At 40.6% G+C, this 12,754-nt stretch overlaps 1 protein-coding gene across 1 annotated transcript in view; it reads right to left on the bottom strand.

Moving 5' to 3' along the window:
• CACNA2D3 (calcium voltage-gated channel auxiliary subunit alpha2delta 3) overlaps window positions 1–12,754 on the bottom strand; it is a 901,045-nt gene that overhangs the window by 418,051 nt on the left and 470,240 nt on the right. Inside the window, exon 9 of the mRNA XM_070359574.1 lies at window positions 8,645–8,719. Coding sequence (XP_070215675.1) covers window positions 8,645–8,719 — 75 coding nt within the window. The remainder of the gene's footprint in view (window positions 1–8,644; window positions 8,720–12,754) is intronic.

Genomic DNA, 12,754 nt, shown 5'->3' on the forward strand with positions numbered 1-12,754 from the left:
TACTGAGCATCAACCTCATAGGTACTGGCCTAGTTGCCCAGTCTTTTCATTCTGGAAAACCAAGCAGATCTGTCCAACACAGGCCTGATTCCTTCCCACAGCTGTAGACACCCAGACTAGGCTGCTGGTTGGGCTGTTCCACCCACTGGAGATGCAATTATGGATCCAGAATGGGCACCTGACCTTGCAGAATCAAAGTCTACAGAAGACACACAGGGGAGGCACTGGGGACAGTGAGGATGACTCTTTCTTCCTTCCTTTTCAAGACTGTTTATTATGTTAGGGCCTTTCTGTGCAAACTTTAGAATCTCCTTGTCTATGTTTACAAAAACCTCACTGAATCTGCACTAAACCACAAAACATTTGGGCTTCCCTGGTGGCTCAGCTGGTAAAGAATCTGCCTGCAATGAGGGAGACCTTGGTTTGATCCCTGGGTTGGCAAGATCCCCTGGAGAAGGGAAAGGATATGCACCCCAGTATTCTGGCCTGGAGAATTTCGTGGACTCTACAGTCCACGGGGTCGCAAAGAGTCAGACACAACTGAATGACTTTCACAAAACATTTACTGACCAATGTTTTGTTCAGTAAACTTAACTGACAATGTTTTGTTCAGTAAACTTAACTGACAATGTTAAGTTCACCATCTTAAGTGGGTCCAGTTTGTAGCATCACAAAACAATTAGATTACTAATATCAAAGATCACTGATCACAGATCACCATAACTTTGTAAAAACAGTACCAACACTTTCTTGATGCAGGGTTGCTAAAACTGCAATATTATGACAAAGTGCAACCAATTGAAGCAAAATAAAATGAGGTATACCTATAATTGATTTCTGTTGTTGTTGTTTCGACACTCAGTTGTGTCCGACTCTTGCAGCCCACTGGGCTCCTCTGTCCATGGGACTTCCCAGGTAAGAATATTGGAGTGGATTGCCATTTCCTTCTCCAGGGGATTATCCCGTCCCAGAGATCAAACCTGGGTCTCCTGGCAGAATATTTTTGCTCTTTATTATTTCTTTCCTTCTTTTTGCTTTGGGTTTATTTTGCTCTCCTTTTTCTAGTTTCTTTCAGTAAAAGTTAAATTGTTATTGTGAGGCATTCCTCTTTAATGTAAGAATTCAATGCTATAAATTTCCCTCTGGATGCTCTTATAGCTTTGTCCCACACATTTTGATATTGTCTTTTCATTTTCATTCAGCTTTATATTTTAAAAATCACCTCCAAGATGTTCTCTGTGACCCATGAATTATTTAGCAGTATATTGTTTAATTTAGAAATGTTTATAGAGATTTTTCTGATGTCTTTATGCTAATGATTTCTAATTTGATTCCATTATAATCATAAAAAATACTCTGCATCATTTTAACTCTTTTACAGTTGCTGAGGTTTGTATTATGACCCAAGGTCTATCATTTCTCTTACTTTTTTGGCTGTGTGGCATGTGGGATCCTAGTTCCCCAACCAGGGATTGAACCCAGGCCCCCAGCGGTGGAAGTGCAGAGTCTTTTACCTTTTGAGTTTTGGCCATGGCCCATGGCATGTAAGATCTTAGTTCCCTGACAGGGGTTGAACCCGCACTCCCTGCACTGGAAGCATGGAGTCTTAACCCCTGAATTGTCAGGAAAGTCCCAGAAGCCCAGAGTCTTAACTGTGGCAGTGTGTTCTAAGTCACTTCAGTTGTGTCCGACTCTTTGCTACCCTATGGGCTCTAGCCCACCAAGGTCCTCTGTCCACAGGATTCTCCAAGCAAGAATACTGGAGTAGGTTGTCATTTCCTTCTACAAAGGACAAATGGACCATGAGGGAATTCTCAGGATCTCTTTTATCTTGGCTAATGTTCAGTGCTTATTTGAAAGAATACACATTGGACTGTTGTTGGGTAAAGGATGCAATGAATGGTAGCTAGATCTTATAGATTGATAGTGTTGCTCAGTTCCTCCATATCCCTGATGATTTTCAGTTTAATAGTCTAGTAATTCACAAATGTGAAGTGTACAAGTCCCCAATTATAACTGTAAGTTTTTCTATTTCTACTCTCAACACTTAATTTTTGCTTCATGTGTTTTGAAACTCCATAGTTTGGTCCAAACATACGTAAAATTATTCTTTCTTCCTGGTGGATTGACACTTATCATTATATACTGCCCTTCTTTGTCTCTAGTATTTTTCTTTGCTCTGAAGATGACTTTACTTGATATTAATATAACCACTTATATTTCTTTTAAAGCTTGCATACTGTATCTTTTCCCATCATTTTACTTATAACAAGTAAAATGTATTAGAAACAAATTTCTTGTAGTAAGCATATGGTTGGCTCGTATTTTTTCAGATCTACTTGGCCAATCTCTATCTTTTAATTGGTGTGCCTAGACCATTCACATTGGAGAAAGAAATGGCAACCCACTCCAGTGTTCTTGCCTGGAGAATCCCAGGGATGGGGGAGCCTGATGGGCTGCCGTCTATGGCGTCGCACAGAGTCGGACACGACTGAAGTGACTTAGCAGCTTAGCAACAGACCATTCATGTTTAAAATAACCAGTGATATGTTAGAGATTGAGTCTTCCTTTTTATCTTTTTTACCTGCCCATTTTTTCTTAATTTCTCATCTCTAATTTTCTTTTCTTACATTTTTCTGAGCTACTTTTTTTTAAGAAAAATAACTAGCATTTTGAGATATAAATATAAACCTTTTGATTTTCCTAAAAGAAGCAGCTCACTTTTGCAATACAAAATACAACATAACAATATTTGTGCAAGGGATATGTTAAGATTAGAATACCATCTTCTGAATTTCACCAAAGCATGAGAAATTTGACAGGTCAATATTCACATCCAGTTTCTTGCCCCCTGAAAATGCAATTTATTTATTTATTCACATCCAGTTTCTTGCCCCCTGAAAATGCAATTTATTTATTTATTAATTTTTAATTACTTTTTAAGTATTCCTCATTTTATTGTTTTCACAATGGTTGCTCTAGGTACTATAATATAAAAATGCAATTTATCACATTTTATTGATATCAGCATTTACTACTTCCAGTGAAATGTAGAAATCTTATTTCTAATTAGGTTCCTTTACCTTCCACACTTGCAAAAATAACTGTCTTAAGAATTTCCTCAACAGATTTTGGGCACCACATCAGATGAAGCTATAATTCTTGTTTCAACTATCAAATATGATTTGAGAATCTTGGAAGGTGTGGAGAAAGGCAACCCTCTCACACTGTTCGTGGGAATGTAAACTGGAACAGCCACTATAAATAACAGTATGGAGGTTTCTCAAAAACTAACAACTGAGTTGCCATACGATCCAGCAATCCTACCCCTGGACACATATCCAGATCAAAGTATAATTTGAAAAGGTACATGCACCCTTTGTTCGTAGCAAGACTGTTTACAATAGCCAAGACAGGGAAACAACCTAAATGTCCATTGACAGATGAATGGATGAAGAAGATGTGATACACACACACAAAACAGCTATTCGCCATTAAAAATAATGAAATAATGGCGTTTACAGCAACATGGATGGCCCTAGAGATTGTCATACTAAGCAAAGTAAGTCAGAAAGAGAAAGACAGGGGCTTTCCTGGTGGTCCAGTAGTTAAGAATCTGCCTGCTGAGGCAGGGGACATAGGTTTTGATCCCTGGTCCAGGAAGATCTCACATGCCACAGGGCAACTTCTGAGCCTGTGTGCCTGGAGCCTGTGCTCTGCAACAAGAGAACCCACCGCAATGAGAAGCTCACACACCACAACGAAGAGTAGCCCCCCTCGCCGAAACCAGAGAAAGCAACAAAGACCCAGTGCAGCCTAAATAAATAAATAAAATTTAAAAAAGAAAGACAAAGACAAATGCCATGCGATATCATTTGTGAAATCTATAATACAATACAAATGAACTTATCTACAAAAGAAAAACAGGCTTACAGACTTAGAGAACAGATTTGTAGTTATCAAAGGAGAGGGGGATGGGGGAGGGAAGGATTGGGAGTGTGGGATTAGTAGATGCAAACTATTATATACAGGATGGATAAATAGCAAAGTCCTACTGTATAGCACAGGGAACTATAATTCAAAAATCCTGTGAGTAAACTATAATGGAAAAGTTTTCATATATATATATATATACACACATATATATATATGTGTGTATAACTAAGTCACTTTGCTGTACAGCAGAAATTAAAACAACATTGTAAATCAACTATTGTTATTGTTGTTTACTTGCTAAGTCATATCTAACTCTTTTGTGACCACATAGACTGTAGCCCACCTGAATCCTCTCTCCATGGGATTTCCCAGGCAAGAATACTGGCCATTTCCTTCAACAGGGGATCTTCCCAAATCAGGGATCCTGAACCCACATCTCCTACTTGACAGGTGGATTCTTTACTACAGAGCCACCAGGGAACTTCAATAAAAAATTTTTTTTAAATCTCCTGAGAATTAAGATACTATATTATACTTACTCCTATATTTAACCAATTCTTTCCTTTCTGAAGTTTCAAGCTTTTTTTCTGTTATTTCCTTTCTGCTTGGAGAAATTCTCTAATCTCTAATGGCAGTTTTGCTGGCAAGAAAATTCTCATAGTTTTCCTTCATCTGAACATGTCTTTATTCCTCCATTCATGAACAATTTTTTCACTGAATACAGAATACTGGTGGACAGTGCACTTCTTTCAATATTTGAAAAATGCTATGGCAATTCCCTCCAGTCTCCATGATTTCATATGAAAAATCTGCTGTTATTCAAATTGGTAATTTAAATAATATGTCCTTTCTTTCTGGCGGATTTCGCTTTTTTCCCCTTATGTAGGATCCCTGGATGGGGAAGATCTTCTGGAGAAGGAAATGGTAATACACTTCAGTATTCTTGCCTGAAAAATTCCATGGACAGCAGAGCCTGGTGGGCTACAGTCCATGGGGTCACAAAGAGACACGACTGAGGTGACTTGAGAGAAAAACATCTATTTCTGCTTTATAGACTATGCCAAAGCCTTTGACTGTGTGGATCACAACAAACTGTGGCAAATGCTTCAAGACATGGGAATACCAGACCACCTAACCTGCCTCCTGAGAAATCTGTATACAGGTCAAGAAGCAACAGTTAGAACTGGACATGGAACAACAGACTAGTTCCAAATAGGGAAAGGAGCACATCAAGGCTGTATATTGTCACCCTGCTTATTTAACTTCTATGCAGAGTACATCATGAGAAATGCTGGGCTGGATGAAGCACAAGCTGGAATCAAGATTTCCAGGAGAAATATCAATAACCTCAGAGATGTAGATGACACCACCCTTATGGCAGAAAGCGAAGAAGATTTAAACAGCCTCTTGATGAAAGTGAAAGAGGAGAGTAAAAAGTTGGCTTAAAGCTTAAGATCATGGCATCTGGTCTCATCATTTCATGGCAAATAGATGGGGAAACAGTAGAAACAGTGACAGACTTTATTTTCTTGGGCTCCAAAATCACTGCAGATGGTGACTGCAGCCATGAAATTAAAAGACACTTGCTCCTTGGAAGTAAAGTTATGACCAACCTAGACAGCTTATTAAAAAACAGAGACATTACTTTGCCAAAAGAAGTCTATCTAGTCAAAGCTATGGTTTTTCCAGTAGTCATGTATGGATGTGAGAGCTGGACCATAAAGAAAGCTGAGCACCAAAGAATTGATGCTTTTGAACTGTGGTGTTGGCGAAGACTCTTGAGAGTCGCTTGGACTGCAAGGATATCCAACCAGTTCAACCTAAAGGAAATCAGTTCTGAATATTCATTGGAAGGACTGATGCTGAAGCTGAAACTCCAATACTTTGGCCACTTGATGCGAAGAACTGGTATTGTAAGTAGGTAGCAGGCAAAATGGCAACAATTGAGTTAGTAGATCTATCTCCTTATTTTCTCCCAATACCCGTCTGTGAAGTTTATACTGTTACATAATCATTTCCAAGTGTCATGAATCTCTTTAGCTTGAAGAGCTACTTATCAAAATGTAAATAACTCTTGTGAAGGAATGGATCTTAACTATATGTTTGATATACTTTAATTAACAATTAATTAAATACATGGAAATCAGTCCTGAATATTCATTGGAAGGACTGCTGCTGAAGCTGAAACTCCAATACTTTGGCCATCTGATGTGAAGAACTGACTCATTGGAAAAGATCCTGATGCTGGAAAAGATTGAAGGTGGGAGGAGAAGGAGATGGTTGGATGGCATCACTGATGCGATGGACATGAGTTTGAATAAGCCCCAGGAGTTGGTGATGGACAGGGAGGTCTGGTGTGCTGCAGTCCATGGGGTCGCAAAGAGTCAGACAAGACTGAGCGACCAAACTGCACTGAACTGAGGTGACTTCACACACACACACACACACACACGATTATATTTAATTATACTGTCTTCCCATGCATTTAGTTGGATTCATCCAATTTGTAATTTGCTCAGCCTCTTGAACATGCACTAATTTGGGGAAGTTTTCAGCCGATATATTTTTAAATATCTATCCAGTCTCACTCTCTCATCTCCTGAGATGTTTATGACATGAATGCTAGCCCTCTGCTGTCTCATGTGTCCCTTAGACTCTTGTCATTTCATTCCAATCTATTTTCTCTCTGTTGCACAGGCTGGATAATTTCTATTGATCTATCCTGAAGTTTACTGATTCTATCTTCTGTCATCTCCAATTGAGCTGATCCAGTGAGCTTTTTATTTTGGTGACTGTATTTTTCAGTTCTATAATTTCCATTTGGCTCTTTTTTATAATTTATATTTCTTTTTGAGACTTTATATTGTTTACATTTATTTCAAGAGAATTCCTAACTGCTTTAAAGCATTATTTTTTAAATTTAAATTTCAACATCTGATTCTTATTAATACTGGCTTCTGTTTGTGTGATTTTTGTCAGTACCTGTTTTGGGCACAGGCAGGAAACTCCTGCAGTTCTCTATTTGGGGTACATGGGAATCAATAAGAAACCCAGGGAACTTGTCTTCATGTCTTTAAGACTGGGAGTTCACCTTTTTTCTACCTTGCATGTCTTCCTATATGCATTGGTGGTGTTATTGCCATGGTTTTTCAGTTGCAAGGGGAGGGATCTGATTAAAATATGGCTACTCTATACCGGCAGAATCAAAAGTCTGGGTTAATTTTAATAAAAACTACTTCAAATGTCAACATTCAAAAGTTTAAAGGCAATTTTAAGTGAAGTTCTTTTCTCACATTCTCTAATAATTTTTTCATTCATAAGACTTCATATCTCCAAACATCACACTGCCTGTGTACATCTAGGAATCCACCTGAAGGAAGCATTTTAAGCATCTTTTCTATTTATTGTTGCAAGCACCATCACTGGACACCTTCTTAAGACTCTGGAAGAAATTCCAATGCTACAAAATTGGTAAGCGGGTGAACTCTAGACCCAGGTAATGGCCAACAAAAGAGAAAGTCCCTAGAGAAATTTGGCTGTAAGTTTATTTTTTTCCTACCTTACCCTAAAAAATTACCATAAACAAACAGTCCCTGGATACACTTGTTCTTTGAACTACAAGGTACTTCCTTCTCTTTCCTAAAAGCAAAGCTTATTATAGTGTGCTTCTCCCTCAGACTGAAGGTTGTATATTAACTCTGGTATAACTTCTCCTCTCACTCTGTGCTTCAGTTGTACTGAATTTCTCCCAATCCTCTAGGCTCACTCCCTCAGCGATGCCCACACTTCTACTCCCTGCATCTAGCATAGTACCAATGGCACTCCCTCCCCATCTGGGCCAGTGGTTCTTCCTAGCACACGCATAGAACGTCACAGAGTGCTACCTTGCCCACTGCCTAAGCCATACTTACTCTCTAGGGGAGGAGCATTATTTTATTGTACCCACATAGCATGTACAACCAAATAAAGTGAGTGATGGCAGTGTTGAGTCCCAGGAGGTATGATATTTTTGCAGCCACAGCTACACTTTCAACCTAAATTGTCACCTGGCCCTGTGGAGGTAACTGGAGATGGCTGTGATGGTGGCACTGACATATTTAAAGGTGGCCAAAGGAAAACAGATTTTCAGAGAAATGTATCTTGGAAATTTTCCAAGAATGCTCCAATTGTAAAGGAAACTTTTATTCAATTAACATACCTTTATTTTGTTTCAGACAATATATTTATGGAGCAGGCAATTCTCAGAGCATTAAAGATACAATCAAGAGTAACATAGTCCCTATCCTTGTAAAGCTTACCTTCTAATCCAGGAAGTTACCCCAATATTTCCCAACAGTTACTTAATCACTTTTACTAAGTGCAAGAAGAGATGTAGCAAGTGGGTTCAATTTTCTTTGAAATCTCATCAAGAGCTGTATGCTTTCATTGGTGTCAATATGGGTGAAAATCACAGCACAGGTTGTGCTTAGAGCAAAAGAAAGAGAAAATCAATGTGAATGCTTCATAACCAGTGAGCATAACTCAATATATTTCACTGCTATGATTTTACTTAGGTCTCTTCATAAATGTTCTACACACTTGGGTTCCAAGGCCCTCAGTGAAAGGGCAGTACATTTGATGAGTTTCTAAAATCTAGGACAGAACTATTGCAAGTGATCACTGTGAGGGAGGTGGGTGTGCCAGGCACCTGCCAAGCAGCAGGCCTTACCTCTTTGTTTGTCCTGTCAGCTTGCACCAATGTCCCATTCAGGCAAGGTTCCACGTAGTGAAGCTCCTCATTATACTGCAAAGGGAAGAAACAGTCAAAAGTAAACAATTAAGCATACGAAGGGTACTCAATAATTTAAAGATAACACATACAAACAAAAAAGCAGCATGATCACAGGCTGAATTCCTTTCTGTAAGGTGACTTTATCAGTTGGTGGTCCTATGTAAAAAATTGTGTTTAAGTGCAAAGACCGACTTTATTCATTTCTTGTTTGAGTGGGGAACTTGTAGAGCACATGTTGGTGGGTGACAGTGACCAGAGTGTACACAGTTAACTGATAATCCTTCAGGGGTGACTCCAAACACAGGGGTTCCCGGGGTATGGCTGACAGCACGTGGTCCAGCTGAGATCTAAATAGTGTTCCAGACTTGGGTGGATATGACTAGCTCCTGCCTTTGGTTTCATGGAGCCAAGGAACCCATATGCAGGTCACGTATGAGTGACGACAGAAGGTTGGAAAGCAGAGATCTTGATGTTCCCCTACAGGAGGCTTTGCAGTATTAGTCAGCACAGTATACACGTGTAGTGACACCACTGTCCACATGAACCAATGCCAGGCATCATTTTTGATTCCAGAATACCCAGATAATAAAGCTTTGTTTTTGTCCAAAGCTCGAAACTAGGAAGAAAACATTTATTTGAGTGTTCTTATTTTAATTTTTCTCATCAAGCATGGTACTCTGCACTGTAGCTAGACTAGAACATTTCAAAACACAAATCTAATCATACCCTCTCTTGTCAGTGCAATTCAGAGCCCCCCTTGGCTCTGCAGAGGAACATTCCTAGGGCTCGGCAGGGCCCTGGACACTTGGCCCCATTAACCTTTCTATCGTCTTCACCATTAGCCCTCCCCATAAACTCAGCACTGCTGTCACTTCAGTCGTGTCCGACTCTGTGCAACCCCATAGACAGCAGCCCACCAGGCTCCCCCATCCCTGGGATTCTCCAGGCAAGAACACTGGAGTGGGTTGCCATTTCCTTCGCCAGTACGTGAAAGTGAAGTTTCTCAGTCGTGTCTGACTCTTAGTGACCCCATGGACTACAGCCCACCAGCCTCCTCTGTCCATGGGATTTTCCAGGCAAGAGTACCGGAGTGGGGTGCCATTGCCTTCTCCACATAAACTCAGCACTGGTCAGCCCTAATTCCCTTCCTGTCCTCTGAGATGACCCATCTTTACCTTCAGGCCTTCCACCACTGGGCCTCCCGCCTGAAGTTCTCCTTTGGCATCTCCCAAATGGTGCCTATTCATCCTCTGGGCCACCTCATTCTTACTTCCTCTGGGAAGTAGCCTCTGTTGACTGATTTGGTCTAAGGTGATGATATGCCCATTCCTAAAGTTTAATTTCTTTTATTTTTGAAGCATAATTTTTCTTAGTCAATCACAGGTATTTGGTCCCCCTCTGTTGGATACAGAACTTCATAACATGTCTTGCAACTGGGAGTGATCAATTAATCAAATCCTAGACAATAAAACACAAGAGGTAAGTTTTCTGGGCAGTTTCCATAAACTTTTTTTTCTTTCCACTAAAGGAAAACTCAGAATTCTATATCCACTGCCTTCTTTCCCTCTTGGGATGCTACTGTGGAGCCGCAGCAGCTATTTTGTAACCATGAGGTTGCAAAGGTTGACAAGGTTAAAAATGGACAGCAAGGCCCAAGGAAGACAGAGCAGGAAGACAGATCCAGTGTGGGTCCTTGTTACACTGCTGAACCACTGTACCAAACTGCAGTTGCTCTCCTTGAGGCCTCTCCATGAGATTCTGAGATATCTATATAATGAAGCAACTTTCATTCAGTTCTGTAACTTACAGCCCAAAACTTTTCAACTATGTTTTCCAGGTAAAACTTTATATTTCCAGGTAAAACTTTTCTAGGTAAAACTTTATATTTTGCCTGAAACACATTCACATATTGATTTTTGAGTTCAGTTCAGTCACTTAGTCGTGTCCGACTCTTTGCGACCCCATGAACTGCAGCACGCCAGGCCTCCCTGTTTATCACCAACTCCCGGAGTTCACTCAAACTCATGTGCATCGTGTCGGTGATGCCATCCAGCCATCTCATCCTCTGTCGTCCCCTTCTCCTCCTGCCCCCAATCCCTCCCAGCATCAAAGTCTTTTCCAATGAGTCAACTCTATGCATGAGGTAGCCAAAGTGCTGGAGTTTCAGCTTTAGCATCATTCCTTCCAAAGAAATCCCAGGGATGATCTCCTTTAGAATGGACTGGTTGAATCTCCTTGCAGTCCAAGGGACTCTCAAGAGTCTTCTCCAACACCACAGTTCAAAAGCATCAATTCTTCAGCGCTCAGCCTTCTTCACAGTCCAACTCTCACATCCATACATGACCACTGGAAAAATCATAGCCTTGGCTAGACAGACCTTTGTTGGCAAAGTAATGTCTCTGCTTTTGAATATGCTGTCTAGGTTGGTCATAACTTTCCTTCCAAGGAATAAGCGTCTTTTAATTCCATGGCTGCAATCACCATCTTCAGTGATTTTGGAGCCCAAAAAAATAAAGTCTGACACTGTTTCCACTGTTTCCTCATCTACTTCCCATGAAGTGATGGGACCAGATGCCATGATCTTCATTTTCTGAATGTTGAGCTTTAAGCCAACTTTTTCCCTCTCCTCTTTCACTTTCATCAAGAGGCTTTTGAGTTCCTCTTCACTATCTGCCATAAGGGTGATGTCATCTACATCTCTGAGGTTATTGATATTTCTCCCAGCAATCTTGATTCCAGCTTGTGCTTCTTCCAGCCCAGCGTTTTTCATGATGTACTCTGCATATAAGTTAAATAAGCAGGGTGACAATATACAGCCTTGACGTACTACTTTTCCTATTTGGAAACATTCTGTTGTTCCATGTCCAGTTCTAACTGTTGCTTTCTGACCTGCATATATGTTTCTCCAGAGGCAGGTCAGGTGGTCTGGTATTTCCATCTTTTGAAGAATTTTCCACAGTTTATTGTGATCCACATAGTCAAAGGATTTGGCATAGTCAATAAAGCAGAAATAGATGTTTTTCTGGAATTCTCTTGCTTTTTCGATGATCCAGCAGATGTTGGCAATTTGATCTCTGGTTCCTCTGCCTTTTCTAAAACCAGCTTGAACATCTGGAAGTTCATGGTTCACATATTGCTGAAGACTGGCTTGGAGAATTTTGAGCATTACTTTACTAGCATGTGAGATGAGGCATGAGTCAGAACTCTTGGGTCCAAGTCCTGACTCAGTCATACACTAATTGTGTGGCCTTGGGGAAGTCACTAAACATCTCTGATCCCAGATTCTTATGTATAAGGTGCTAATTCACCTTCTGTTAACCCTCCACAGGCCCCTGTGAAGATCCAACAATGCAAAATACCTGAAATTGCTTTGGTATGTAAAGGCCTGAATATGTGGGGGGCCGCAGGGGGGCTTACAAGTAAAGAAGACCAAGAAGTTCTTGCCCTCATCAAGGAGGAACATGTGCAGTAATCAAAACCATGCTCACTGTCACTGTACAAGTCGTGGCCACAATGGAGGAATCTGCTCTTCTGAACCCCTGCCAGCTTGTTAGTGGCATCATCCAAGCTTGCAGTTAACTAATTTCCCTTGACTGCATCAGGACAAAACTATGCTGAGCAATCTGGACTGTATCACCAAAGGGAGCTGGGCTCAGCTGTCCGTGTGAAGGGACAGCACACACCAGGCGGCTGTGCCAAAGAGGCCCATGGGCTGTGCATGATCATCATGCTACCCAGCACTCCTCCAGAGGGGGACACCAAGAGCACCCTGTGTGTAGAGCTGCTCCCAGGCTCCCAGCAGCTCTCCATTTGGAAAACTTTCCATTTCTACATTTTAATGGATGTCCCCTATATTTCTACTTTGTGAAACAGTGATGTGAGATGGCCGAGTCGATTTACGATAAAGATCTGGTCACCTCCACTCCTAAGATACAACGGCTTCCTTCAGTTCTCCATCATCTCTACTTAAACAATTAGATATCAGTGGTATTATAGAAAAGGATGCAATGCACATAATCATTGCCTGCATGCATACTAAGTGGTTTC

The sequence above is a fragment of the Bos mutus genome, chromosome 22 (assembly GCF_027580195.1).
Source record: "Bos mutus isolate GX-2022 chromosome 22, NWIPB_WYAK_1.1, whole genome shotgun sequence".
Taxonomy (NCBI): domain Eukaryota; kingdom Metazoa; phylum Chordata; class Mammalia; order Artiodactyla; family Bovidae; genus Bos; species Bos mutus.